The 27,872-nt window shown below is 46.3% G+C and overlaps 1 protein-coding gene across 8 annotated transcripts in view; it reads right to left on the minus strand.

The window, feature by feature from the left end:
• Nucleotides 1–935: 935 nt before the first annotated feature.
• Nucleotides 936–27,872, minus strand: part of DNM1 (dynamin 1) — a 65,135-nt gene continuing 38,198 nt past the window's right edge. For 2 of the 8 annotated variants that reach the window (XM_071454069.1, XM_071454068.1), the window contains exons 12-22: nucleotides 27,799–27,869; nucleotides 27,303–27,354; nucleotides 26,080–26,091; nucleotides 24,706–24,819; nucleotides 14,429–14,538; nucleotides 13,725–13,836; nucleotides 12,548–12,559; nucleotides 11,127–11,297; nucleotides 10,709–10,950; nucleotides 10,153–10,371; nucleotides 936–1,620 (exon numbers count right to left, since the gene is read on the minus strand). In XM_071454069.1, the coding sequence (XP_071310170.1) occupies nucleotides 1,560–1,620; nucleotides 10,153–10,371; nucleotides 10,709–10,950; nucleotides 11,127–11,297; nucleotides 12,548–12,559; nucleotides 13,725–13,836; nucleotides 14,429–14,538; nucleotides 24,706–24,819; nucleotides 26,080–26,091; nucleotides 27,303–27,354; nucleotides 27,799–27,869 (1,176 nt within the window). In that variant the 3' untranslated portion in view covers nucleotides 936–1,559. Of the gene's footprint in view, nucleotides 3,010–10,152; nucleotides 10,372–10,708; nucleotides 10,951–11,126; nucleotides 11,298–12,547; nucleotides 12,560–13,628; nucleotides 13,837–14,428; nucleotides 14,539–24,705; nucleotides 24,820–26,079; nucleotides 26,092–27,302; nucleotides 27,355–27,798; nucleotides 27,870–27,872 lie in introns of those variants that run through there. The other 6 variants (XM_071454066.1, XM_071454065.1, XM_071454067.1 and 3 more) reach the window with 5 other exon arrangements.

Consider the following 27,872-nt stretch of genomic DNA (forward strand, 5'->3'; position numbering starts at 1 on the left):
TGCTTTCCTGTGAGCCCCCAGGGGAAGCTGCTTTTTGAACTTTCATTTAAATGGCACAAATGACTGGGCTCCCCAGAGCATGGGGTGTGTACATTCTGTATCTGTGTAAATTGGTGTATATTCCTTGCAGAGAGACTGAGCCTGTTCAGTGTTCACAGCTGCTCAGGCTATTCATAAATCTGTATCATAACTAAAAGGGGAAGGGCTGTGATTTAAGACAGAGTATTACTGTAAAAGGAATAAATAGTTATTGGGTGTTTACTCTAGAACTGTGAAGGAGACAAGACCTGTGAAGGTCTGTGGTCTGTTGCAGAGGTGACTTAACCCTGTTACAAATTTGCTTTCTGAATAAACTTATTCAGAGGGGCACTGACTTAGAGGTATTTCTTGTGCATAGACCACCTTGAAATTTTGCTGGAAAAAGAGAAGAATGAGTTCTTTATTGAAAGCACCTGCCCTGACAGTGATGCTGTTTTCACTGAGCTTTCATGAATGTTTTCTGTACAGACTGCTGACAAGCCTGAGAGGTGGTTCTTGGCTAGCATCTCATATAATTTCTGGCTTCAGATTTGTTTTTTACCCTGACCCCTTTCAGGAGTGATTCCTGGACCTCACCTTTATTCAATGTCCACTTCTTGTGCTTCACAAGCACTACAGGCAAAAATCCCTTTTAAGAAGCAATTTGTGTGCAAACTCCCACCTTCAGTGTGTCCCACCTCTGAAGCACCTCCACACAATTCCTTCTGCACAGGGATTTACCTTTCTTCACCTGACAAGCTGCTTCACTCTACTGCAGCTCCTGGACACTCAGTGCTGATGCAGCTCTGCTCCACCTTCCCTATCAGCCCCTGATTGCATGTACAGCTTGTTAACTCTGTGGGATGGAAAGATCAGGTTACAATCAAACACAGCTTGAAAACCACCCAGAGAAAAAGCAAGAGAAAGAGAGATGGTTTTATTCTAGTCATGGAGACCTTCATTATACAGAAATGAGAGTTTATTTCATCCAATAAACAAGAGTGACAGGTAGATCACAAACTGCATCACAGCTACTACCAGCACTGAGACAGTTCACCCACAAGTCTGGGGTAATACAATAACCCAACTGCACACAGCAGAGAATTTAACAATCAGCTCAAAAACTCAACATTGGGATTTGGTTAACTTTTTGGATGTGTGTGTATATATATATGTATATAGATATTCTTTTCCTACTTAAGTATTTCCTAAAATTCACATGGAAGCACAAATGGCTTTTAACACCTGGACATATATAGATTTTTCATCTTATATATATATTTATAGATATTTATAACAGTAAAGATATGTTTCTCATTACTACAATATACTTGTTTAACTCCTTTAAGCAGCTGGGAAGGAAAAAAAAAAAAAAACCCAAACAAAAAAGAAAAAAACCCCAAAAACAGTTTCACTACAATCACATCTGATATGTGTGTGTCACAAATTACAAACAAAACAAGCCATGTGTGAGATTGGAGTCAGACCATTCCAGGACAGAACAGCTAAGAGGCAGGCAAAGAGTCTCAGAGGGAGCAGGCCTACATGTCAAATGGTGGTTTTGGGCTCTCCGGGCGGGCGGGACTGGCCTTACCCGGCCGGCTGGAGGTTAAAGACAAGAGAAACAAAGAAAAAGGAAAAGGGAAAGGGAAGGAGAAGGGGGAGAAGTAGTAAAACAATAGTTAAAATACAGAAAGGAACTGGCATCAGAACAATAGAGGATCCACAACAGAAATTTTAGAGTAATAGCACTGAAACAAGAGAACTTCAACAGCAATCAGGCCTGGAGGACAGCCTGCAACACAGGTGGTTCATTTAGCTCTGGTAGAGACATGACATCTGAGATGTACAGGGTTGATATATTTTTTAATTCTCAAGTCTTTTTTTTTTTTTTTTTTAAATACACGTAGCATGAAAAGTAAAAACCAAACCTTAAGATGAGTTGTTGATCAACAATGGTTACAAGTTTCCCCAAACACGTACCATCCACATGCAAGAAAAGGCTACGGAAGAAGTCACCACAGTACCCCAAAAACACTGAAAGATGTGCTTAGTTCAGAGCAGAAATATTTTCAACAAAACACCACACAGCAAACTCCCTGAAACATTTGGCTGTCCGTTTGCAAGGGGGGAGCAGCGTGTCTATTCCCCTCGCCCTGCTGGGTTCAGGAAAGTCAGCCAAAAATGGTGATGCAAGACAAGTGCTGGCAGGAGCCAGCGTGCCCCCAGCAGGAATGGCCCGGCTCCAGGAGCCAGGTGAGCAGGTCTGTGAGCTCCCTGCACGCTGAGGTGTGTGCGCTATCTCAGACTTCACTCGGGCAGGACTGGGCTGGTCCTTCATTCCCCCCTTCACTCATCTCCCTGCCTCACTTTGATATGAAGTTGATTGCACTGTTCCCAACATGAAATTTTTGCACCTTAGAAGTCAAGCTAATACACAGGACATTGAATCTGTTCCTAACGGGTGCCATGTGTTTTGACAGCATATTTTTGCTAAGCCACGCTTTTGTCATAAAACTACAAGGAAAGAAAACAGCTACAGCTCAGTCCTGGGTGCTACAGCTAACTGGTGCAGGCAGGACACTGATCCAGGCTAGACTAGGCAGATGGAATTACTGGACGGACAGCCACCACTTGGACCTAAGGACGTCCCTGTGGCTGATCTCTCCAAGGAGCCTGTGTACTTCAGGGATCCATGCCACTGAATGAAGGCTACTCTATGCTCACAAAGCAATACAGGACGCACGAGCCAAGACGAAGAGCTCAATCACTAGGCTAGAGTTTTACACACACCAGGGAGGGGTGGTGGGAGGCAGGGGTGTGGGATGGATGAGAGGAGTGACTGTGGCTGTGGAAGGGAGGGTGGAATGGGGAAGCCACCAGCACGGCACTCGTCGCCAGCTGTCTACAGCCTCAAGTTATAAATCTAAGAGGGACGGTTCAGCCGGTCGGATTATGGTAGGTCGAGTAGGTGAGGCGGGGCCCCTTCTGCTGTGAAAAAGCAGGAAACAAAAACAAGAGAACACACACTGTGGTTAGCACAGCAATTGCAGTCACAACCACACATGCTTCTCCACTTTGCCTGAGCCACCAAAAGAATCCAACCTGAGGCACAAACCCCCAGAGTGCAGCTCCACAAAGGAGGAGGCTCCAACTCGGCCTCGCACTGGCCTTTCTGCACAGCACAGATCACCAGCAGAGCAATCCCCTGGACTGCCAGTTTTGCTTCCCTCTGAAATTTGGAAGTGCAGAGATTTACTGCCAGTAAGTGCCCTGGCTCTGGGATGAGTGGAGAAGCACGGACAACAGTGAGCTCCTGTATCAAGCACATGACAGTCACACAGCATGGATGGGTCCTCTGAGACGCGCTGCTGCCAGAGGCTCTTGGCTGGTTTGGAGGAGCACCTTCTACCCCTGCCCTCAGAGCTACTGCTATTCTGACATGAGACTCATCTTGGATGTCAGGGGCAAGCTTACAGCTTTCAGTCTTCCACTTCTGGCACAGAGTAAATGCAGTTTACTTCAATAAAAGGAATTTTGGCTACTTCTTCTCCATTCTGTTCCAACTCTTTTGCTGATACTTTAGCTACATAAATGGGCAGCAGCTTAAGTGTTTGCCCTCTGCATGGAATAAGAGTTCTAGAATCTCCTTCCTGTAAGGGACTGGGAGAAAAAAAAGCCACAACAAAAACATACAAGACAAGACCCCTGACATGGCTCTCAAATTGTTACTTAAAATATCACTTCAGTCTCAGACTACAGGCTGTAAGAAAGCTATAAATAAAAATATGTTCTGTAAGACTGAGTCCAATCTGTGTTTTTCCTTTAAAGTATGCTCCCTGCAGTGTCTGCAACCTCAACTGCATTTTGCTGATGTTTCATTAAGACAAATAAATTGTTCAGTACCAAGCCAGGGTAGTTTTAAGGTCCAAACTGCCTGAAATGCAAAGAGCAAAGCCAACAGCATGTAGACCAAATGGAGGGGAAGCCCATGCACTGATCATACACTGATCACCAGGTGTCACAGAATTAATGCCTCAATAACTCCACACTGACAAGATTTAGATTACAGATAATCAACTCACTGTTAGAAATGAGGATATTTGTACCAGTAGTCTATAATCACACTGGCACTAGAGGAGTTACATTCCTATAAATCAGGGCAAGTTCCCTCATTGAGCAAATAAACCAGAGCAACTCTCCAGTCCTGTTTATTAAACCTCAGCAGAACTTGCTGCTCCAGATTTATTAAGCCTCAGAGCTAAATGCACAGATCCCATATGTCATGATCTCTAAGGGTGCTCACGGTGTAAATGCAGCCACACCAACCCTTTGGTGGCTTCTACTGTCACTGGAATAGCAACAGCACCTGAATTAAAACCTTACAGAACTTCAGCTCAACATTTAGAGAGATGCTGTTGCATCATCATGTTAGAAGGTATTTTTTGAGTAGGTGAAAGGACTGTTTGCATTTCAAGAGTTTGTACAGGTTGTGCTAAAAGCCTCTGAGGGTTCACATGCTTGAAGCCACCAGAGTATGTAAAGTGTTCTGGCAGGAGTGGCCACTTGACCCTAGCAGAATAAATAGGGCTGGAAAGGAGCACAAGTAATTCACAGGTAGATGGGCTGGTTTTTGTGATGTACTAGATTGATTTTTACACTTACTTCTCTCAGTATTCAAAGCATTTTAAGGTCTGCGGCTACTTTTTAAACTTGTAGGCTATTTCTGTTGAGGTCCTTTGGAGATGCTTGCAGAATCTGCCTGGTAAGGTTAGAAAAGGCTGAAAACTGTTTACCAGCACTAAAAGGGGCAGAGAAGTCTCTCAGGCAACATTTACCCCCAAAATGCTGCTTCAGTCAGACTACATTGCTAATCAAGCCTTTTTATATCACTGAAAAGTCACTTTTTCCTGTCAGGACAAGGAACAAAGTTTTGCTCACAGGGAAGCCTGTGGTTGTCTCCAGTACATAAGAAAGAAGACCTGAGCTCTGGCAGGAGCCCAGGGAGATGAGTTCCAGTGACTGTCACATCCTTTGAAGTCAGTCTTTCAGGCCATACCCAGAGAGAACACTGAGCTAATCCTATCTAAGAACCACTGGGCTAACAGGGAGTTCTACTGAACTATTTTTATTAAAATGGGGAGTTCTGTTGATAAGTACCTAACAGAGGTGGGAAAACATTATGTTTATTCCCTTGGACTGCAAAAGGTTTTGGGTATAATTTGTTTAATCATTTGGTGGTGGGTTTGGGTTTTTTGGGGTTTTTTGTTTGTTTGTTTGTTTAATTTTTATTTCCTTGGTGCTCTTTATGCCAGATTAAAACCAGAATGCCCCATAACAGCGAGTCCCAGAATGGGCTACAGACAACAGTAAGGCTCCTTCCCAAGGTTGTTCACCCAGGATGCATGTTTCCAGGGCTGCCAGGGATGTCTGCAGTAGGCAGAATATGGGAGGAAACTGCTGATTGCTCCAACACCTCTGCAGTATGTCAGCAATGAGGAGGGTTGGCAATGACGTCCTCAAAGATGTCAATCATGAGCAATCGCTGCAATGTGGCACCTCTGAGCTCTACCTGCAGTTCTGTGCAGCAGTAACAGACACCATCTACTGCAAGATGGGGGCTGGCTGAGACCCCCTGCCCCAGAACAGGGGCTTGAACTTCTGCTATTCCTATTAAAGTAGATTTTCAGCACGTGCTCCTCGCCCCCAGATCTCTCTGCCACAATCAGCAGCAAGGGAATCTGCAGGAGCTGCTGCTTCTCCACTCCTCTGTCATGAAACAACATCCACAGAGAAAGGGAGGAGGGGCCCAGAAAATCCACACCTGCCCTGTTTTGCCCTCTGTACCTCTTTGTTAATAAGGGCTGGAGGTTCCCAAGAAAAGGACTCAGGAAAATTTGCTAATGTCCCTCTTCACACCCCCACTGACATTTAGAGGATGAGCAGCACACAGCACAAACCCACACCCTGCTACACCACTGAACCACTACAATGCTGCAAAATGCAGGGAGAGAGAGGACAGGGAAATGGGCTGAGAGGACAGGAGCTCAGGGCAGAGTGTTTGAGGGACACAGATCACTACACCCTTCCTCTTGCAGAGGAGAGAAGGCAGTTTGAATGGAAGCAGGAGAGTAACCTAGAAGGTAAAGGGTCAAGTGGAGAACAAACAAAGGGAGTTCACATCTACCTGATGATGGGACACAAGGATAAAAGGGAACATTCAATGTCAGAGTTACCCTGCACTCAGACATGGAAGTCCTGATATTAATGACCCAAACTCCTCTTGACTTCCATGAGCACTAGGGATACAGTGAGGATGGGAGCACTTCTCCAGCCAGACATTAGAATATAAGAAGAGGAGTCTGAACTATCAGCTCCCCAAGTCTCTGTCTTGATCCTAACAGAGCTGACAGACCAAATCAAAGCAGAGTTTATTCAGCTGATCTTACAGTCAGTGTGGATATAAGCCAAATGAAAGACACAGAGTTTAGACCTTGCTGTCAGAGCTCATTCCCCCATCCCACCTTCTCTATTTAGAAGCAGAGAAAGGATCCTCCAGACCTTAAATCAGGTACTGAAGCTTTCCCAGCTCCTGCAGCTCAAGCAGCTGCTCTGGCTCTGATCAGCCAGTTTTTCTGTTCAAGACTCCTCCCTTTATGAGATCCTGGCAGAGGTGGTTCATCAGACAAGGGACTCTGTTACTAACACAAGAACTGGGCAGCAGGAGAGCTGCAGAGCAGAGCTGGAGGATGGGGACACAGTGACTCATGCATCACAGTGAGAGTGCAGAACCTACCGTGGCTGCCAGTCCTCAGGGGTCACTGATAGTGATTCTGAAAGACAACATGAAATCAACATGGCAGTTCAGACAGTTCAAGGCAGAGGCCACACAGACTGTCAGGAAGGTGGAACAGATACACAGGCGCTGGCACAGACACAGTCACACATCCCCCTCCAAGCACAGCACGGGCAGGGGGACTGCAAACACACAGCAAACACTCATGGCCTCATCTCTGCACACATCCAGACCTGCTGTGCACAGGGGTGCACCAAACCCCATCCATCTGTCCACACACCTATGGCTGCTGCTCACTCACCCAAGCTCCTCACACATCCAGGCTGATGTTCACCAGTGTCATACCCAGGTTTCAGCACCCCCCAGCTCGGCACAGTAGCTGGGCTTGTCTCTCTCTGAGGACTCCTATCTTCTGACCAAATTAAATGTTTAAGAAAGAGCTCAGGAAAGAGGGGATAACATGCAGTCCTGAGCACCACCTGAAATGGCACAAAACAGGTGGAGGCTTTTCTGAAGGTCATAAATCATGAAATCAGCTACTTTGACCTCCTGAATAATTCAGGTCATACAGCTGTGAGACCTTATCATAGAATGGTTTGGGTTGGAAGGGACCTTAAAGATCATCTAGTTCCAACCCCTGGCCATGGGCATGGACATTGGCCACTAAATCACTAAGGAGATAATTTGTCCCTTGAAATTGTGAGTCCAGGAACCCTTTGGGAGTTCCAGTGATGTGCCCCCATTGTACTGACCAGCACAGCAGCCAGTGAGAACCATCCCTGCCAGGAGGTAACCCCAGGCCCATGCCCTTGTGATACCAAAGAATGGAGAATACATTTATACCTTCAACCTCAATCATTTTTCCAATGGTTGAGTCATTCACACTGAAATTTTCTTAGTTCTCCTTCAAGCTCTTCTACCTACAGGCTCTATCAAACTATTTTAAACTAGAGAATAAATATGTGAGGGAATACCTTCATAGATTTCTTTCCCAGGTCAAATCCTAAATGCAGTCCATTGCACACTGATAGGATCTTGGATGGTTTGTAACTTTCAGCTCGCAAAGTTGGAGCTATATTTGTCTATATGGACTTCCAGAGTAAACTGAATAAATGCTAAGCACAGAAGCAGGATGGTAAGTCTTAAGTGTCCTTAATTATATGCAGGAAAATCTTTCTGTGCAAAAAAAATGTACCATGTGGTGATTATATGTGAAAATGTGTTTATACACTTATGTTTATGAAAAAGGAGTAGCATGACACTTGTATAAGCTCATCATTCATAAAATCAGATGCTCAAACCAGAGGCACAAAACTACCAAACTTCTACACAGGCATCAATGAGCACACAAAGTACACCCAGCCACCACCACCCATGTGAGCTCACTCCACACCACCAACTCCTCCACCAAAGCCCACTGGTGCTGAACACAAGAGCTTTGTTCCTCTCTCTCACACACACTGCATAGCCCAGTTAGCAGGGGAAAGATGGGTATTAAAAAAGCAACAATGGAGATGGCATTCGTTCACCCATGGCAGAAGGACCCGAGTCCAAGTGCTAGCAGGGAACATTCTTATTCTATATACAGGAGAGGAAGAGAAAGAGTCCCTTGTCATTGGAAATTCTCCATTCATCAGTGAACTCAAATGACAAGCTGGTATCAGGATCCGGAGGAGTCTATGAACAACTGGAAGAATCAGAGAGGGGGATCAGAGAATGAGCATCACACTTCACAGCTTCTGGAATTACATTCTCAACTCCAGATCAGGGCAGTCAGTAGCATGCAATCCAACCTACCATCTCTCCTAAACCAAGGGGTTGCTCAGTCAAGCATGAAACTCTTTCCTCCTCTGCTCCAGTGCTGTTTTCCTACCTTTCCCTAAACCCTTGTACTCATGCAAAAGGCAGAAAAGCCATTAAGATAAGCTATGACAGATTTCTTTAAAAAAAGGCCAATTCATTTCAGCCCATTTGGGGAATCCTATCCCGATGGCCAGGTATATAGAATATTTTTCATGAGTGAAGAAATGAAACTGAGTGAAAGGAGGAAAATGGAGACATAAAGAAGCATAAGTATACTGAAAACAAAACCACAAAGTAACAGTATATGGAAAGGCAGGGTCACAAGAAGCAGGAGCCAAAATACACAGTAGAAGCATGCTGACATCCATAGGTGCCTCCACAGTCTCCAGGGCAACACTGAGGTATGTGAGGGCAAGTTACTGTGGGAGCTGCATCAAGGTGCATAGGAAGGACTGGGGCAAAGGCACCAAGAAAGTAAAACCATTTGCATAGACCAGAGTCAGAAACTGGTCTATAAAGCTGTCTGGACTCATCCACCTCTGGGCTGGCTGCAGCCTGGCAGAGAACACTTCCCTCCAAATAGGCAGCACCAAACAAGAGCTGGGCACTATTGCAGGAGGAATATTGAACCCACTCTGCCATACACCATCCCCAACCATTGACAGAAAATGGCAAAGTTTCAGACCTGTGCCACCAGCACCCACTGGAGAGGTGTCTTCCACAAGGGAAGTGTTCCCTCTGTAATGTCACTGGGGAGCTTCTGGTTATGTTTGTTCTTTACACTGCAATTACCTCCTCCTCCTCAAGGGAAACTAAGTACCCAACATAAAAACATTCCTGGTTCCAGACTGCTTCCCAAGTCCTGTTCAGGAACACATACTCAGCTGCACTGGGATAATCCCTTATTACTATGTTGAAGTGTGTCTGAAGTGACTGAACAGGAAAGGAAATGAGTTTCCTAATGGGAAAGCAAAGCTGTGTGATTTGAACCCTCTAGACTGGAAAATGCTGCAGTTGATTACACAAGCAACAAAATTGCCTAAGAATTCATTTCCCTGCCAGTGATCCTGTGATGCTCTCCTAGCCAGAAAGCAACTGAACAGCTTTGAAGGTCTTCCAACTCACCTTGAAGAACTCTGGGCCAAGAGAAAAGGGGCAACTTCAGACTTTGGGGAACCTTACACAGAGGGGAATCTCATCCCAGTCCTGTGATTTATCTGGTGACTACAGGCACTAGTACAATTGTTGTAAACCTTGGGTTCAAGATTTTCTCCCACATTCTTTATAGAGGCTTGTAGAGAGAAACAGCTGCCCCTCTGTTTCTGAGAGCTGCCTTGGCACTGCCTCATCCATACAATGGAATCTCAGAGGACACCAATGCTCCTGCCTCTGGATCCAATTCAAATATCCAAAGGCTCTACCCACACCATGCACTCCATTCTCCTCCTATGGCCCAGGCAGGCCAAGCGCTGCCAAGGCTCCAGCCCAAAACTAGAACATACTCCACCTGCAAGGAGCAGCGTTTCAGGACTTACCTGGGAACACCAGGAGGAGCACGATTAGGCCGAGAAGGAACCTGAGGTGGGGGCCCGAAGGGATCAGGAGAGGCACCTGGCCTGGAGGGCACAGGGGGGGCACCACCCAGCGTGGAGCCACCAGCAGGAGGTGGCCCAGGAGCCGGTCCGCGAGACCCAGGTCTGGCGGGGGGCACTGCAGGAGCTCTCCTCTGCGGCGTGGGGCTGGACGTGGGGGACCTGCCAAACAAACAAAGGCATTCAACTGCAGCAACAGCTCTGGGATGTCACCACAGGCACCACTCTGCCTAGCTTCTCTCTAGCTTCACATCACTTTACACACACCACCCTTTGGCTTTCAAGGACCACACCAGGCTGCTTTCAAAGCTACGCCAACCCCATCCAACCCAAGCAGAACATCTCTTTAAAGACATCCTAGGAGCCTGCCAGCAGAAACACCCAGGACTCTTCATCCACAGGAAGAAGAGGAGGACTCCCTGTGTCAGCGGGAGGCCCCAGCAAGGCTCCGAAGAGGCGTCAGGCAGCTCTGGGGGCTCTCCCCCTGAGCCTCTGGTACCTGCGTCCGGACGGTACGCTCTGCACCTGCAGCCAGGAGTCGTCCACCGGTGGGGGCATGGGGGTGCTGATGGTGCTGGTGTTGATGTCCCCGATGATGTTGAGGGCCTCCTTCAGCGCGTGGTACATGCGCAGCATTTCGTCGCGGCGCTGCGCCTGCTCTGCCGACTCCTCCATCAGCGTGTTCTGGTCCCCGCAGGAGTACAGGTTTGCCAGCAGCTCCGAATGGATGAAGTCCTTGGTCTGTGAGTGAGTAGAGAGAGGGAATCAGTTTTCACCATCTTTTCCCAAAACACTCTATTCTGTCCCCACCTCTTCCTTCCGAGCTGCCTTCTGTTTTTCTTCATTCTTTTCCTCCCTCCCTGTTTTTCTCTCCTTTCTGCCTCTCCCACCTCCATTGACCACAGTGAGATAAGTACATTGTTTATCATGAGGTGCATGATTGTCTTCGGCATGAGGTCTCTGATGGTTTTGTTGACAATTGCCATGTAGGAATCCACCAGGTTCCTGATCGTTTCCACTTGTCTCTCCAGCTGAGGATCCATGGAGTGCATGAAACTATCTCCTCCATTCTCCTCTGCTTCACTGGCCTGCAGAAAAAAAGGAGAAACATATTGGTTCTTCAAATGCAACACAAAATTGACTTTCCATGAGAGCTAAGAGAAGAGCAGAAGGGAACAGGCAGGAAGCGCATACAATAAATTAAATTTATTTAAACTTACATTTTGAGCTGTGATTGTCAATGCACAACTCAGTTTGTACAGACTTTTCCAGTTCAGATCTGAGAAATTTTAGCAATAAAGCTGCTCTCTTAGTAGAAAGTTATTAAGAAAAGGTGAAAGGCAACAGGGACTCCTGACACATGTTCAGAGGTCATGGCTCTGGTGCATCTCAAAGCTATATTATTACTTTTTAATGTTTACAGCTTCCTGAAAGGTTTTTCATTTGATCTGGGTTTTCCATGACCAGAGTCAGTTAAAACCAAGAATCATTCACCATAAATTAAGTCTCACAGGCTCTCTGCCATGCTGCATCTTTGTCCTCATTATACAAATGAGAAAACAGATACAGAGAAGTGAAAGAACTGCTCCTCTCAGGCTGACCACAAGTAGATGGAATAACTTCCTATCACTTCAACTGCAACTCCTGCATGCTAAGTTATAATTATCTTTTCTTTCACACCAAGTAGATGATTCTCCTCCTGTCTGCCTGAAGTACACTTTATTCTGTAAGGTAAAACCTGGACTGTGCTGTTTGACAGCAAGCAATCTCCAAGGCCCCTCCATTTGGGATCGATTTCAAAGTATTGAAGCATGAAAGAACTGCTGCCTTCTTCAATGTTTATTTTAAAAAAAGCCCTGTGATTGTATAATGAAACATCTTTGTTTTAAACAGCCCTAGTCTGAACAATTTGCCATGTAGGAAATGGCTTCTCTTTTGTTTTGGGGAACAAAATATATCAGAAAGGGCAAATTCTTTTGTTCATTTGAGCTTTTGCTGAGAAGATCTTACATAATGAAGGAATGCAAGGTCTCAGTGTGAAACAAAGTAAAGGAAGTGGATGTCAAACAGGACAACTTAAAAAAAAAGTGAGGGTAAAAAAAAACCCAAAAAGAAGCTTGCACCAAGATTCAGAAGTCATACAAAAAGGGAGGAATAAAAAGAAAAAAGGAAAACTCAAACCAAGAACAGAAACAGACAGCAGGAATCCAACAGAGGGTACAAAGAGGGAGAAGAAGCAAATGCCTCTCAGGAAATTGTGACAAAAGGAGAAAAAAAATGAGAGAGCTATCTGGTGAGAGCCCCAGGAGGCAACACAGGCAGAGGGGGTCAGACTTACTTTGTCCTTGTCCTGGCAGGCCAGTTTGAGCATACGTGGAAAAAATTAAAACAAAAAGGGACAAAAAATAAAAAATGACTTTTAGTTGGTCTCAGAATTTGGAGAAGGTCCCAAAATAGTACTGACAAGCAAAAGACCAATCCCACTAAAAATACATCAGTACCTCTATCACCTAGAAGGGGAACAAGTGAACTGTTTAGCTAAATTGAAAAGTGGGATGCTCTGCAAAGGAAACCATACTGTTAGCAACAAAGGACAACTTTCTTACCTGCAGGGGCCACTGCCATTCCTTACAGGGGTTTTGAGACAGGGACCAGGATTCCCGTGTCACACCCCTCCACATGCACAGCAACAGGTGCCAAAGGCCACTGTGGTTAAGAGGCCCAGTCTGGTTCAAAGCTAATCTGAAGTCATGTCACTGTTAAAGCCCAGTGCCTAACTCTCTTTTTAAAATCTCTTATCAGTTTGTTAAGAAAAAACAGCAATATTCAAGTGTAACAGGACAGAATGCAAGAAATCTATTAGAAGCAACAAATACAAACAGAAAAGCAATTATCACTTTTCTAATGGGAAAACTATTTATAGTAGCTTCCTCTCACAGAGGAACAGGAAAGGCTTTGAACAGAAACAAATACCACAATTGTCTAGAAGATACTTTTAAAGCACAAAATAATGCTGACAATAAGTGCTGTGGGACAAGGGGAAGGGAAGAGATAAGAGTTCTTGCTAAAGGAGCATATTAGAGTATCCACAAAGCAAAATTCAAAGAACATCCCTCCCTAATTAGTTGGAGGAAGGAAAGTTGGAGAACTGCTAAATCAGGAAATGCCTATTAAGGCTGTACAGAGTTACCAAAAAGGAATGGTGCCTTTGCTCAGTGGATACCATACCAGTTAGCAGTCACAGCGGTTAAATGTCACCCTTATATTGTGAATTTAATGTCCACAAAACAAGACAGCTAGAGGGATTTATCAAGGCAGTCTTTTCCTACTTTATCTTCCCTTTGAAGCTGCCAGTTACTTTATCTCAAGCTTCCCTAATGGAAGCACCAGAAAGATTCTCAGCTCTGGAAAGACAAAACCTTCACGGACATATTTTAAACACAAGAAGATGGAGCTATCCTTCTCAAGACACATGCTGTGCTCCTGCTTATCCCATTATTGTGGCTGTCACTTACCCCAACACGCTCTGGGTAGACTCCTGCCCTGAGGAATGAAGCCTTCCAGCTGTCCACCTCCTCCTGGGTCTCACAGGCCAGCTCCAGCTGCCGGTAGTCCTTGTAAACATTCCTGACAGGAAGACACATGTTTTATTATTCTCTCTCTCAACTCAGAGATCTGCCCATATTTGACAAGGATATCAATGACTAGGGAACCCTCCTGTCATTTTAAGACAGAGACACTTGGTCCCTTGCTAGGAACTTCATGATGACCCTGCAAAAGGATTTTTTTTTAATCAAGTTTGATTGCTCTCAAATCAGTTGTATATTTCAACAAGGCCTGAAAAAGATTCCCTTTTCAATTCTGCTTGCTGCTGGACTCCTCCACCCATCCTAGGTCCTATGGATTTCCCTACTCACTCACCAAGAACATTGTGATTATAAATATATATCCCAGCCACAGGCAGACCGAGGTAACCACACCAAAAGGCTGAAGGGTTAAGTTCACACCACAAGCCACGCACTGGCAAACAAAAGAAAAATTATACTTATCTGTAAGATCAGAAGGAATGAAGTTAAATCCTCCCATCTCCTTCAAAAGTGGCTGTCCTGGAAGGACACTCACATCTTTCCTGGACAGCTATCCTAACACACTCATCCCTACCCTGTTACACAAATACTGTCCCTGGCTCAGCAGCTTGCTGTGCTGAGATGGAGCATACCTCTGTTCAGTGTTGAAGAGAGCAAAGATGTGCTTGCTGGACATGAAGCCCTTCTCCACATCCCGCAGTTTCAGGTTATCCACTGGTAACATGTACTTCTTCTCCTTCTCCTGAAAAGGGAATGAGGAACAAGTCACTCCCTGCTCCAGGGCCACCTCTGCTCTGCCAGCATGGACTATCAGCATCAGGGGGGCATCCTCAGACCCAGTCCTCTGTTTCCTTCAGTCTGTGAGAGAAGGGGAAAGCTGGAAACAAGAGTTTCTCCTTCCCAACTGCTTTTATGATGTGGCCCAACAACCCTGTCCCATTAACTCCCCCAGGATCAGGTACCATCACAGCAATGTCCAACCTCCCCAGATTGTGCTCAGCACTGTGGTACCACTTTGCTCAGCAAAGGGTTCAATCCAGGTTCAGGAAAAGCCAGGGATGTAATAGAAAAGCTGGTTTGATACAGAAGTTAAGTGCCAATAAACCTTGATGTTAAATACTATGTTAAAGATCTGGTTTGTTTTTATATATATGTACATATGTTTATATATATGTATATATATCTCAAATTTACCTCTTCAGAAAACTTGACTTGCTGATTTTGTCACTTCATCCTATCACTGTCTTAGTCCTACACTCTATTAGTTACTGTGAACCCTTCACCTTCATTAAAAAAATTTAAATCAAAACTTGATATTAACTTTTACATTTGCATTCAGAAACTAAGTCAGAAATTATAACCCCTGCTTAGTCTCAAATCTGGATCTACAGCAAATGAACATAACTGAATGTGGTTTAAGGCCCTCATTTGGAGCATCCTTTTCCACTGGGAATTATACCCCAGCATAACAGGAGAGGGAGCCCTCACACTGGTCTCCAAAAGGCAGAATGCAGCTATCCAAGACCAAACCAAACCCAGAGCATCCTCCTATGTGCAAGGCAAGCATGGGAGACTGTCCCCTAGTGAGATCTTGTTTGTAGACTTTTCTTGGCTAGAAACAACATGATCACTCTTGCGGGAAACAGGATGGAAAACAAAGATGGGCAGTGAGGAGAGATCCTGAAGAGCTGACCAGGAAGGAAGGGCAGGGCAGAGGAGCAGGTAAAAGTGACAAAGCTGCTGAGCTCTAACACCCAGACAATTGCAAGTCCAGCCTAACATCCTCTTAAGCTTCAGCTAAATTGACTTGAGTTTGCTAAGGACACCAGCACCTCACAGTACTGAGATATCCCAAAGACAAAACTGTACCAGTTCACGACAAATCACATGCAATGAGAATATCCCAAAAAACAGCACCTAGAAAACAGAAGAGATCTCTTGGGTTGTTGCCAGATTCCCTTTCAAAGATGCCAGACCATGAAAACAAGAGAACTCTTCCAAGCAAATTTCCCTGGACTTTCTAATACTTCTATCAGTTTTAATTAGATGTGGGCAGGCATTTTTCTGATGGGATATCTGTCAGCCACATACTGGTCTCAGAGCTACTCAGACTACTTCAGATTCTGTGAGCCACAAAGAATTTAATTTGCCAGTTTTCTATTACTCTGGGTTATCATTACGCTGACTTAGGCTGAGCTGGTGACCTAGAAGAGAACAACACCAACTGCTGAGTCCCTGGCTGAGTCAGACCATCCCCACTGCAGCCTTGCTTAACTGGAACTCCCTGCATTCACTCCACAGTCCCTGGGCTAGTAAAAGAAATACCATCAATCACCACCCCCACATCCCCCCCACCAAAAAAAGCCCACCAAAAAAACACTCAACAAAATACAACAAAAACTGCTGATGTTAAAGATGTCTGAGGAAAACCTTCTGCAATAGGCCCACATAATTCCATAGAAGTTCTGCAATGGTGTCATTCTTCAGGAAAAAATGTCCAAAAGTAAGGGAATTCCATGTCCCTGATATGGAAACAACACGCTCTTTGCCAGAGTTTCAACTTTCACCCTTTCCAAGCTCTCACATAAATGCTGCCACGTGATCAAGACAGCACTATCGCCACATGCTGATCTTGCCACAGACAACAGAAGACAAAATATTTGTGTGCCAGCACAACTTATCAGTCCTCGAGGTGGAGGCAGCAAGAGCAACCGAGTGGAGGACATGGACACAAGACAAGGAGCCCCCAGGCCAGGCAAGCTGCAGTGAGCCCCTGCTGCTCCCCATCTCCCTACACCTCCCCCTTCCCAGTCCCCACTTCAGCCTTTCCAGCTTCTCAGCTTTCAACCCAGCCTGTTTTATATCAACAATCTGACTTCATTTCCTGAATGTAGAGACAGGAAAGTGTGGAATGAGCTGCCAAGGGCTGAGCCTCTCCAAACTTTGGCTGAGCACTCTGCCCATACGTTAGCAATCTGGCAGGGTGTGCAATGGCTGAGCAGCATCCTGGCCAAGAGGGGAAAAGGGCTTCTCTCTCTCTCTCTTTAGCTTTCCAGACTTGGAGACAGGAGGGAAGAGAAGGAAGAGTCAGCACACATCAAAATGGGAAAATAGTTTGTGAAATGCTGTATTCAGTCCTCAGTCTGATCCCAAGAGGCTTATGTTGCCCTTCATCAATAAGGAGAAGAAAAAAAAATCAGGCAGGACAGGACTGTTCCTCAGCAGCAGAGTATGTGTTATATAAAATGTGCTCCTTGGCTGTGAGTTCATCTGTAGAGCCATGAGGCCAAGGGGAGGTGTGGCAGAGGCAGGGACCCCCAGACTGTACAGAACAGAAGATGGTGCTCAGTGTTGGTTTGGGAATATTGTAGACACAGGGTAACCACCCCTCATCAGGGCTGCTGCTTCCCCCAGGAGTCTCAGCCTGCAGGGAGAGCTGCAGAAAGAGATGACTGCAAGCTCCTTGCAGAGGAAGGAAAAGTGCCAGAGGATTATTCCCCCGCCCCCAGCACAGTGCAGAATGCAGCCATATGGCTCTGTACTCTGCATCTACCAGGGAAAGAAAATACACATGGCCAGGAAACCGACCAGGAGCCATGAGCCATTCCAGCTGTGGGGTGGCAAGCACAATAACTGCAGGAAAAAAGTGATGCTGCAGTTGCAGCCTGATGTTGCAAAGTCCTTTACTGCTGCTACACATCTCCTTATGGTGGCTAAATCCTAGAGATGGCTTTTGGCCAGATATAGCAATAATCTGCACTATCACCTGAATTATTTGTTGCTAAACTGTAGGTAGTAAGCTGCAAGAAGTTCAGAGAATTTAGCCAGCCTGACTCCATGCATTCCCTCCATTCACCTGGACTGCCTCAGCAGCAAAGTAAATTTTCCTGCTCTTGGATAGATGCAAAATGAAGCTGACAGATGCATGTGTGGGCTCCCTAAGGTTGGAAATTGGCACTCACAGCACAAGAAAGTAATTGGCAGAATTATCAAATCTCAGTTTGCATTTGGAACATAAATAAACTAATTAAAGGTTTCCCTGTAGCTGTTATGACAAACACCTTCTTCTGCACAGAGACAAGGGTCTGTGGATATGGGAGAAGACATTGCCATTGTTTTAACTGGGTGAAATTAGGAGAAACTCATCTTGCTTAAACCTCTTAATCTCCTTTCCCTCCCGCAAGATGCAAAGGTAAACAAACCTGCCCCAGAGATGCCTGGAGTTTCAGTAAAATTGTTTCTGTTAAACACATGCACAGCATTTTGGGAACTCCAGTAATAAAACTCTATTCCCATGGAGTAACATTAGCAACATAATTTATAATAAACACACTGCACAGATACATGCACACTAAAAGATTATTAGGAAAAAGCCCCTGAAAAACAGTTTGGAATATTTGAAAGCAAGTGAGCTGAGCTTTTCAAGCTGAACCAACCACTCCACTCCCCCAAACAAGATGTTACCAATTGCTTTCTGCTTCTTGCCTTAGCAAGTAGAAGAGCTGAATTTCTGAGATGTGATTGCTCCAGCAAGCCCTGGTCATCCCACTACATACACACATCTTGAGACCATCTTTCCCAGACACAGCCCACCTGTGTCACTTTTGCCCTCAGAGCATAATTTATAGGAATGATTCCTCCCCCAAGCTGCAGAGCAGCTGTAATGGCTTGTTTACATCAGAAAGCTGCCTTGGTTTAAGTTTAACTTAAACAACACATCCTAGGATTTTAAGCTGATTTATTTCAAAAGCTCTCTAGACATTAGACCTGGACTCATATGATTGATCACAACCATTACTGTTGGCTTAGTAAGCACAGCAACGGTAATTAACTCACCTGCACTAAAGTAAAGATTTTTATTCACATCAGCTGAAAGAATGAGCAGATTTAAACTTGCAGCCAAGTGCAACCCTAGGAAGCCATCAGGGGGTTTATGAAGAAGCAGAGGCAGAAGCCTGAGTTGCACAAGAGAGACTTTAGTGCCCAAAACTTGACTGTCACGACCCCTCTAACATCATAGCAATGCCCACCAGCCTTCACAAAGCACAACCAGGCACTTCTCTCCAGTCCCCTTGTGTCAGGGCAAGGATGAACCATCCCAGAGTAGCTGACTTGCTTTGCTAAAGGAAAGCACAACACACACAGACACACACAAAGTGTTTCACACCCCTGAGAGAGGGCACATTACACCTCCCCAGTGCACAGTCAGTGCCAAGATGGGATTTCCAAGTGTTCACATTTTTGGTCACAAATCTTAACCATCCACACCAGGAGAAGGAATCCTGGGAGGGAAGAGGAATGAAGTCCCCTTTTATCCCTGCAGCACAAGGGAGAGGGAGCAAATCCTGTGGGCAGGGACTAACATCTGGAATCACTAGATGAGAGCCAGGCGTCACAGAAAGCGACAGCATTCCTCAAGTTTCCATGCAGGGTAGGGAACCTTCCTTTCCCCCGCGCAACCCCATCCGTCAGCCGCTCACTTCCTGCCAAACTCTGCCTTCCCAGCAGCCAGCAAGCTCCTCCCTCGAGTCTAGTTAGCTTTCCACTGCCACGTCAAGTGAGGCAGAAGGACAGAAGGGAAGCAAGAAGGGAGGGAGCAAAAACCAGAAGAGGGAGGGAGGCTCAGCAATGCCAGGGCATAGTGGGGGGAGAGAAAGAAGGGATGTGGATTGCTCCTGCAGCAGCCAGAGGTGAGCTGCAAGGGCAGCTGGCCAAGGTTGCCTTCTGCAAACCTGTCCAAGGACCTTCTGGAGGGCTTGGAAGCAAAGGCTGGTTCTGTTTGAGCTTTGCTCTGGACCCACTGGTCTTCAGGACAGGAGATGAGGGTGCATGGGGCCTGAGGATCCTCCCACACAGCTCCATGGGGAAGAGAAGGAATTGAATGAAGCAACAAGTTCTGCACACCTGGGTGACAGCCAAGACTTCCTCCTCAAACTGCAGTAATCGATTTTTTTTTTCCCTCTTTCTAAAAAGGTGCAGCATCTCCCAGGTGGAATCCAGGTACCAGGCTGACACCAGCACTGGAAGAGGAAGGCGCTTGGAGACTTGCTCCAAATTGGAAACATGCAAGGAGCAACATTTCTTCTCCCCCAGCTGCCAGAGGAGGATGTTTTTCCAATCAGGACTTGGACTTTCGTTCACCCCATCTCTGCCCCGCACTACCCCATCCCAAAAGCAGGGAGGGGAGAGGACTAACGAGCTGCTGATTGCCGGAGAGCAGATCGCAGAGGCTCCACTCCGTCTGCCCAGTGTTCAGACTACCTGTTCAGGACTACGAGATTGTACAGTAGTCTGCACATTGGTTAGGCTGTGCTGGGATACACCACACACTGCCAGTGCTGCACGGGGACGGCAACACCTGCACGGCAGAGGGAATGCTTGGAGAGGGTGGGCTCTGGGGATGGCTGCATGCAGAGGTCACTCATCTCTCAGCATGGGAGGGTCTAACCCTTTGGAGCCGTGCCTGATCATCACTTCTACCTGCCTTTTCACCAGCTTACTCACAACCCTCTTATTTCTGCTCTGTCTCTCTCATTCCATTCTTATTTCTTTCAGTTTCACGTGCTTGTCTCAAGGTAGCTGTGATCAGGATGGCTTGTGTTTCACATGCTAAGCTTTGCCATAAAATGCAGAAATAAACACACAGGCCTGTCAGAGTCACAACTGTGGTGTGCTTTGCTACCTGAGAAGGCAGGTTAAAGCACAGAAAGGTGACTGGAGGAAGGGGAGTTCATACTGTAAAGAATATTGGTCATAATACAAAGAAAAACCCACAAGGGATTCAAAGTTGGAGGTTTGGATGCTCTGGATGTTGTGTTTGCTTTGATGTTTGTCAGCTAGAGAAAGAAGAGAAAATGAGTGAATGCATAAATGAGGACTGATAAAAACTGAGTAAGATTATGAGAAAATATACACTTGTGAAAAAAGATAAGTGCATGAATGAAAAGGCGCCACAGAGAATGTAAAGAAAATGAACATTTTCCAGAGAGTACCTGAGAGCAGCATGAAAGCAGGAGAGGAACCACCTCAGAGCAGACCTGCTCTTATGCTCTTTAAAGCAAGCTGGATGCAAAAGCTCAACTGCAGCCAACTCATCACAGCAAGCTTCTGATGACTGGGGCCATTTGAGTAAAGAAAAAGGATTTCTACCACCTGATCTGGGCCTCAAGAACATGGATTGGGGAGTGGAAGGGGCCAGAGAGGAGGGAAGTGCATGTGTACAGTGGGGGGATGGTCTCTACTGATCCATGTGTTTATTTGTAAACTAGAATTGGGTAAAGGACACTGACAGGTACAGAATACACAGCTATTTAGTGCCTGTCACTTCCCCAGGACAGGAATATGTTTCAAGCAAAAGAGAAGGCATGAAGAGAGAGAAGCAGCTCAACAACATCAGGAATCAACACGATCTGTAAGGAATATGAAGCATCTGCATGCACCTAAAGTATCTAAGACTCTGCAGCCACCCCTCCTTGTACACACGGGTCTGAAATGCAGTGACATTGCATGCAACATGTGAACACCCCCAAGCCAATAAGGTCATTCTTCTAATGTAGCCACCCATTCACACAAGACCCAAATTTCTAGTACATGATTTACCTGAGTAAGGACAAAAGGTTCCATCTGTATTGCACACTCACACAAATTCCCAAAGGAAGCAGCAGATATATCCATCCACCCAGCTGTGCAAACACTCCAGCACACAGTGGCACACAGGCACTCCAGAAGGAACAGTTACCCTGCAGAGCGGGGTGTGAGCTTTACTGGCAGGAACCACAGAGCACAGTGCTCGTTCCATCCTGCCTACAAGGTCCTTGTCACCAGCAGCTCTCTCCAAGCTCACAGACCATCTTTTCCAGCAGGCAAGAAAGCCCTGCAGAGTCACAGGCACTGTGCATTTCATAAGGGATCTGGGCAGGAGGAGTATTCAAATCAAATTCTTGTATCATGTCCACTGTGGTGTTTGCTGAGCAGCCAGTGTGCTCTGGTGCTGTGCTGGTGCTCCACTGGGATACTATGGCCTCCCTGAGCAAGGAAACCTCACTCTGTACTGCCAGCAGCCAGAGCAGGCTCCTCCCCACCTCTCCTTCCCACTGCTGGCCTGCAGCATGATCCCACAGGGTTCAGGACATGCAGGTACCTCAGGAGGGTCGCCAGGTCCTGGGAGGCCAAGCTTTCTGTGGGGCCACTCTCCATGGGGCCAGTGTTTGACTTATTGAAAGGAGACAGGAAGAAAAACAGAGAGCCCAGGAGCACACACACATGCTCTTGGCAGCAAGGCAGAGTGGGGAGCCAACTTTCCACCCCCGCTTGGCCCACTCTTTCCTTCCCCTCCCATTCCCCAGAACACTCCTTCAGGCCCCTCCAGAGCATCAACAGCCATATATCCCTGCTAACATGTAATGCTGGGCCCTTTAAGACATTTTAAGCTTCAGTTCCTTTCTTCAGAGGCAGAGAAAAAAACAAGCCAGTGCTGCGGAAAGACTGGTATTTCACTAATGGGGTCCAGATGTCTTCATTCCACAGACACTGGGTCTTGGCTTGTGGGACAGGGCAGGGAGAGGCAGTGTCCCCAGCCCTGCTGGCCCCAGAGGTGCTGGCCTAGCCTTCACCCTCACCCCAGCACACACCACCTCACCCTGCTCCTTCCCCCATCAGCACCCACAGCTCTGCTACCAGCACTTCCATCCACAAAAGGCAGATTCAGCTTTCTCCTTGTTCCCTCTGGAAAGCAGCCAGAGCACAGGGGAACTAAGACAAGAGAGCCCACAAAACTGCAGGGTGGGGCAGACAGCCTCCCCCCTTCCTTCCAGAGCTGAAGCACAGAAAGACCATGGTGTACAACCTCTAAAAACACATGAGACTGTTCCAGGAGCTGAAGAGGACATGAGCTCTCCCGAACTGGGGAAGGAGGAGAGCTCTGTAACAGACACGGAAAAATCCCCTCTGACAGGGGACCACGCACTGTGAGCAGCTCTTGGGTGTTGAGTCAGCTCCATGCAGGACTGAGGTTTGGGATGGGAATCCCCACGCCCAAGGCTCTCCCAGATGCCCGTCAAATGCACCAACTTTTAGCCTGATTCAATATTTGAGTCCAGGCAGACGTTGCTTCCTTTCTCCCTCACAACAGCCAGTGATCAAGGAGTTGAACTTGGGGAGGAAGCAAATAAAACACACACTTCCCTTTCCCCCCTGCTCCCACTCAGTTGAAAACAAAGGCTCCTTTCTCAGAGGCGGCTCAGACCTCATTGGTGCTGGTTCTCTTGTGTTTAAGGGACAGGGGCTGGCAGGGAACTGTTTTCATTAGGCAGCTCTGCAGAAGGGAAATGGTGCAGACCTCCAGTTGCTATCAACCCCCAAGGCTGCCCTCCCTCAGGAGGGGAGGGAGGTCCAATCCCCATCCCAGGCAACTGGAATCTATCAACAGTTTATACATCCCCACTGCAGACCGCCCTCCCTCCCACTCCCTGGGGGAAGAACAGGGAATTCTGATCATCTCTGTAATACAGATGTAGCAGCTGGCTTTGATTAAACTACTTGATGTTTATAACCACTCGACCTGCATATGAAGCCCAGAGGAGAGGGAAACCTCCCCAAGCAACTCTGAACACAAAGGGCAGGGGTCTTACAGCAGAGACACACTGATTTAGAGAAAGCCATTTCAAAGCCTGGTTCTTTAATTAGGAAATTGCTGCCTGCTCATCCATAGCAGCACAGCAGTCATCTCCATACAGAAAGCAATATTTAGAGGCTGATTCATCACTGTATTTGTCATCATTTCTACCTGCTGAGAAGAAAACAGGCCCACTGATAGCAACTAGACAAGAATCCAGTTCTGGCTGCAGCTCCCAGACACAATAGTGAGTGCCTCAGAACACCTGAGGGACACAGACCACAATAAGAGGCAGAGAAGTTTCTTCATTTGCAATCAGAAACCCTAATCAACTCAGAGCTTACCACTACATCATACCAGACATTTTTCATCTCCCAGCACACTTTCAATCACATCCTTACCAGAACCATCCAGCTATTCTTTCTATTTCAAAGTAATCAAAAGGGACAATTATCTACCTTTGTCTTGCATTGGAAACAAGATGCTGTTGACAGTGATTTCAGCTGGAACGATTCTGTCTGCTTATAACAATTCCCACTGAAGCAGAAACACATCACAGCATGTTGCCAGAATTGCTAAAATATTCAAAATTATCAAGCAACTCTACAGAGTAGGTCCATGTTCCTATCAGAGGTATTCCACACATCACTGTACTTCTGATCAGCAGAACTCTGACCATTTACAACTCAAACAATTTTAAATACAACATTTTACATATGTTATTTTTATATTGGCATGCTCAATATAGAATCAGTAAAAAGACATTCCTACTTTGCATGTTTAAGAGCTGGACCTGGGTGAGATTAACTCATTTGCTCAAAGTCAGAAGGAGCTAGAGCTTCAGGTCCACAGCTCCTGTTGCTTTGCTCTGAGAGAGCCTTTTTCTTGGAACCAGGAGATGCATGAAATCACTGCCACGTGCCTTCAGAAAACTCACTGCTGCCCCACAAATGCCTAAAAGTCCAAATCTTGGAACTAACCCATCAGACCCTTGATGATCACAGCTGCCACAGCAAAACGAATAAAGGTCAAATTCATTCCAAATGCCTGTCAACTTCCCACCAAGCCAGAACTTCAAGCATAAATATTACTCCTTGTGCGTCAAACAAGCCACATTCACATCAATTCTGAAGTGCTCAGCAGTACTGAGGCCATGGGGAGCCTGGCCCAAGGATAGTTTCAGCTTGTCACAAGCTGCAGACAGCACTCACAAGATGCATCCATAATACCCAGTGACCTGAAGTGCTGCTCCTCCTCAGACTCCTGAGACTCACGCAGCAGAGTTGAGCTACTCACCTCATCATCCTTGTACCAGGAGAGGTTCTCTGCTGTCAGGACAAACCAATACTCCTTGGAGCCACCCTTCATGATCCCAATGTTGTTGATGGTGAGCCAGCCTTTCCGGATCACCTGGGGGGTGGAAGCAGCGAGCATTAACAAGGACAATCATTCCCGGCCTTAGGTGACAGAGGAGGGATCCAAGGGTATCCCTACATGCAGAGCAGAATGGAAAGACAAGGAACATGGTGCTCTCTGCTGCTGCCAGAAGAGCCCCCATTCAGCTGGCCAGTGGAGGTCATTGCCCCAAAAGGGCCAGGAATAGCATAACAAGGAGGCAGGAAGGAACCTGGCAGTGCTGTGCATTATACCCTCTGCCAAGAAGAAAGAGATACAGAAAGAACTACATCAGGAGTGCCTTGGACACTGGCACAACCTACAAGCACCAAATCACAGCAAAACACCCAGAAAAGGCCACACCTAGAGAAAACCAGGACACCAGCACACCTTTCTGCAGGTATGGAGTGCTTCACTCAACTCAGGGTAGGGGGAACTAGTTCAGTACACAACCAAGCACCCCAGAAAGAATTGAGTGTAGCGAAAGAATCACTAAGGATAACAGAACAAAATGGTGCATCTGGAATTAGTACCCTGGACTTCAGCATACCCAGGTATTGGGGCAGTCATATTAATCTTGGGCAAGACAAGTTCCTAAAGTTTAGTCTGTAAAGAAACGAGGCTATTACTCTCCTGGGGACTCCTATTCACCAAGTGCTAGTTCAGAACCCCACACGTGCCATAATCAAATGCAGGTATGCATCAGCTTAAAGGCATTAGCTTTTACTATTACTGCACTATTCACACCCAGAAACATCTGCATGCTTTATTTGTACTGTGTTGTATGGATATGCTTGCTGAAAACTTCCTGGCATGGAAAAACCATGAGACTGCACTGTGTATTAGTTGGTTGCATTGTGTGAGCAACCTACCCAGGTGGCCTACCTGGATACCTGCCCTGGAGGTACAAGATCATTTAATTGGCAATTTACTCTGTAAAAGCAGATGCAGGAGCCTCGGATGTTCAGCTCCTGCCTTCTAAGCTCGAGCTAGTCCTACTCTCCGTGTGGACAGGAGGGGGCAGTGGAACAGAACAACACATCCTTGGATTGCTGCTTTTTATCTCCACCCACTCGAAGATGTACCCGCAGCTCTGAATTCTTCCTCACCATACTACCTTTCCACCTTGTTTCTGCTTCATCTGTGTCTAATCCCAGCTGCCCTCCTCTCCCCATTCGGCAGCAGAGGGAATAATGTGTTTATGCCCTGGTTTTGCTTTCCCAGATGCAACATTAATGTTCATTAGCACACCCTGCTGAGTGGCCTTCTACTCACCAGGATCTCATCCTGCAAAGGGGAACCATAGCAACAGCAGCAGAGCAGAGAGCAGGAGAGGAGCAAAGAGAGGAGAGATTATTACCAGGAAAGCTGGAGCAGGAGAAGAGAGGCTCAAAAATAAAATAAAATAAATTGGAGGCTCGTACCAAATCTTTTACCCCAGGTGTTAACACAAGCAACCCCCATCCCAAAATAAATCTGCTAACAGGAAAGCGAAAGCACTTTAGAGGTAGATCCAGAATCTGCCCTTTGCACTCTTCTACCCTCAGCTCTACTGGAAGGGACTGCAGAGGATGGGATTCCCTACAGCTGCTCCAAAATGGCTGGCTGGCCAGCCCAACCTGCTGAGGACACCTGCCTGCCAACAATCTGAAACACTCTGCAATGTCATGTCCAGGGAGAGGTGGCCAACATTCTGTTATGAAGATGGATGTCAGGAGTGAATGTCTTTTTAAAAGACTAAGCAAAAGCACTTGCTTCCATTCTCTATGAAGCTGCTTGTAAGGCTTTGTTTCCAAGATCTTCTAGCCAAGACAGCCTTGCCATGTCCCCAGCAAATCTGGGACAAAGTGTCATTATTCTCTTTTTAATTCTGTGTACACTCCTTACAGTTCCTGGAGGATTAAGGGAAATCCTCCCCTCCACTGCTGTCTTCTCCCATGGGTGTGTTCTGATACATACCCACTGCAACCATGGCTATCATCACCCTCTAGCTCCCTGTACAGAGATTTATACACTTCCAGTGAAGTTTTTCAGAAAAAGAGCCCATGAACTCTCTTGAAATCTCTTTTCAGAAAGTGGATACCACTCATGGGAAAGACAACTGGAAAGGACAATTCTGTAACAGTTCAGACCTGGTGTTCTGTACCTCTCACCTTGGCAGGAGAGTTGGTAAAGTTAGTGAAGGGACTGAACAAACAGGAATTCACAGAACATTAATTAATAGGGATTTCTACCAGAAAAGCAAGACCAGATCTTGATTATCAAGCTGCCATTGCCCTCCATTGCTGCCAGATGCTCAGTTTTTCCTGACTGCAGGTAGCCTAAACCACTATCCTCCAGTTATAAACAGCTTGATGAGTTAAAAACAAGCAAAATACGCAACACAACAAAACAACTTAGAGCAGTGCTGCATCCAGCCCAGCACTTGTCCACCTGGTAGCTCCCAGGTAGCAAACATGTCCTCCTTGCAGCAGTGAAGGAGATGGAACTTGGCCTACCTGGTTACCAGCTGCCTTCTTCTTGCTCATCTGGCTGCTCCTCTGCTGAGCACTGAAAACAACAGCAGAGACATTCAAAACTTCTAAGGCTCTTCTTGATCACCTGGATTCCCTTCCCTTTGGATAGCTGCTACAGTCAATTGGGGCCCCCCAGCACTGGCTTCCAAACCTTAATAACCCAATCTTTTGCCATCTGCTCTCTCAGCCTGGACTACTCATCTTCTCACTCCCACATGAACCTCATTTGGGTCACTAACCCTCCATAGCTGCTGGGTTTTTTTGTTCTGACACAAATCTAATCCTGTAACACCCCCTTCCAGGCATCTCTATTCTCACCCCAGCCTTGCAATCCAGAGCCACTGAAAAAACAAGCAAAAACAGAGCTGCCCCATTCTTGGGACAATAGCATCTGCAGCCCCTTTACTGGAGCAGCTACAGGACAGAGCCACAGGAAACACACATGGAGAAAAGAAGGCAATAGGAGGTGGGTGCTTACTTGGCAAAGCCAATGAAATCCTCGTGGTTTGTGTTCATGTAAGCCAGCTCAATGTCTATTAGAAGCATGACCTG

This window comes from Agelaius tricolor, unplaced genomic scaffold, assembly GCF_023055355.1.
Source record: "Agelaius tricolor isolate 1412-34295 unplaced genomic scaffold, bAgeTri1.0.p SCAF_38, whole genome shotgun sequence".
Lineage (NCBI taxonomy): Eukaryota > Metazoa > Chordata > Aves > Passeriformes > Icteridae > Agelaius > Agelaius tricolor.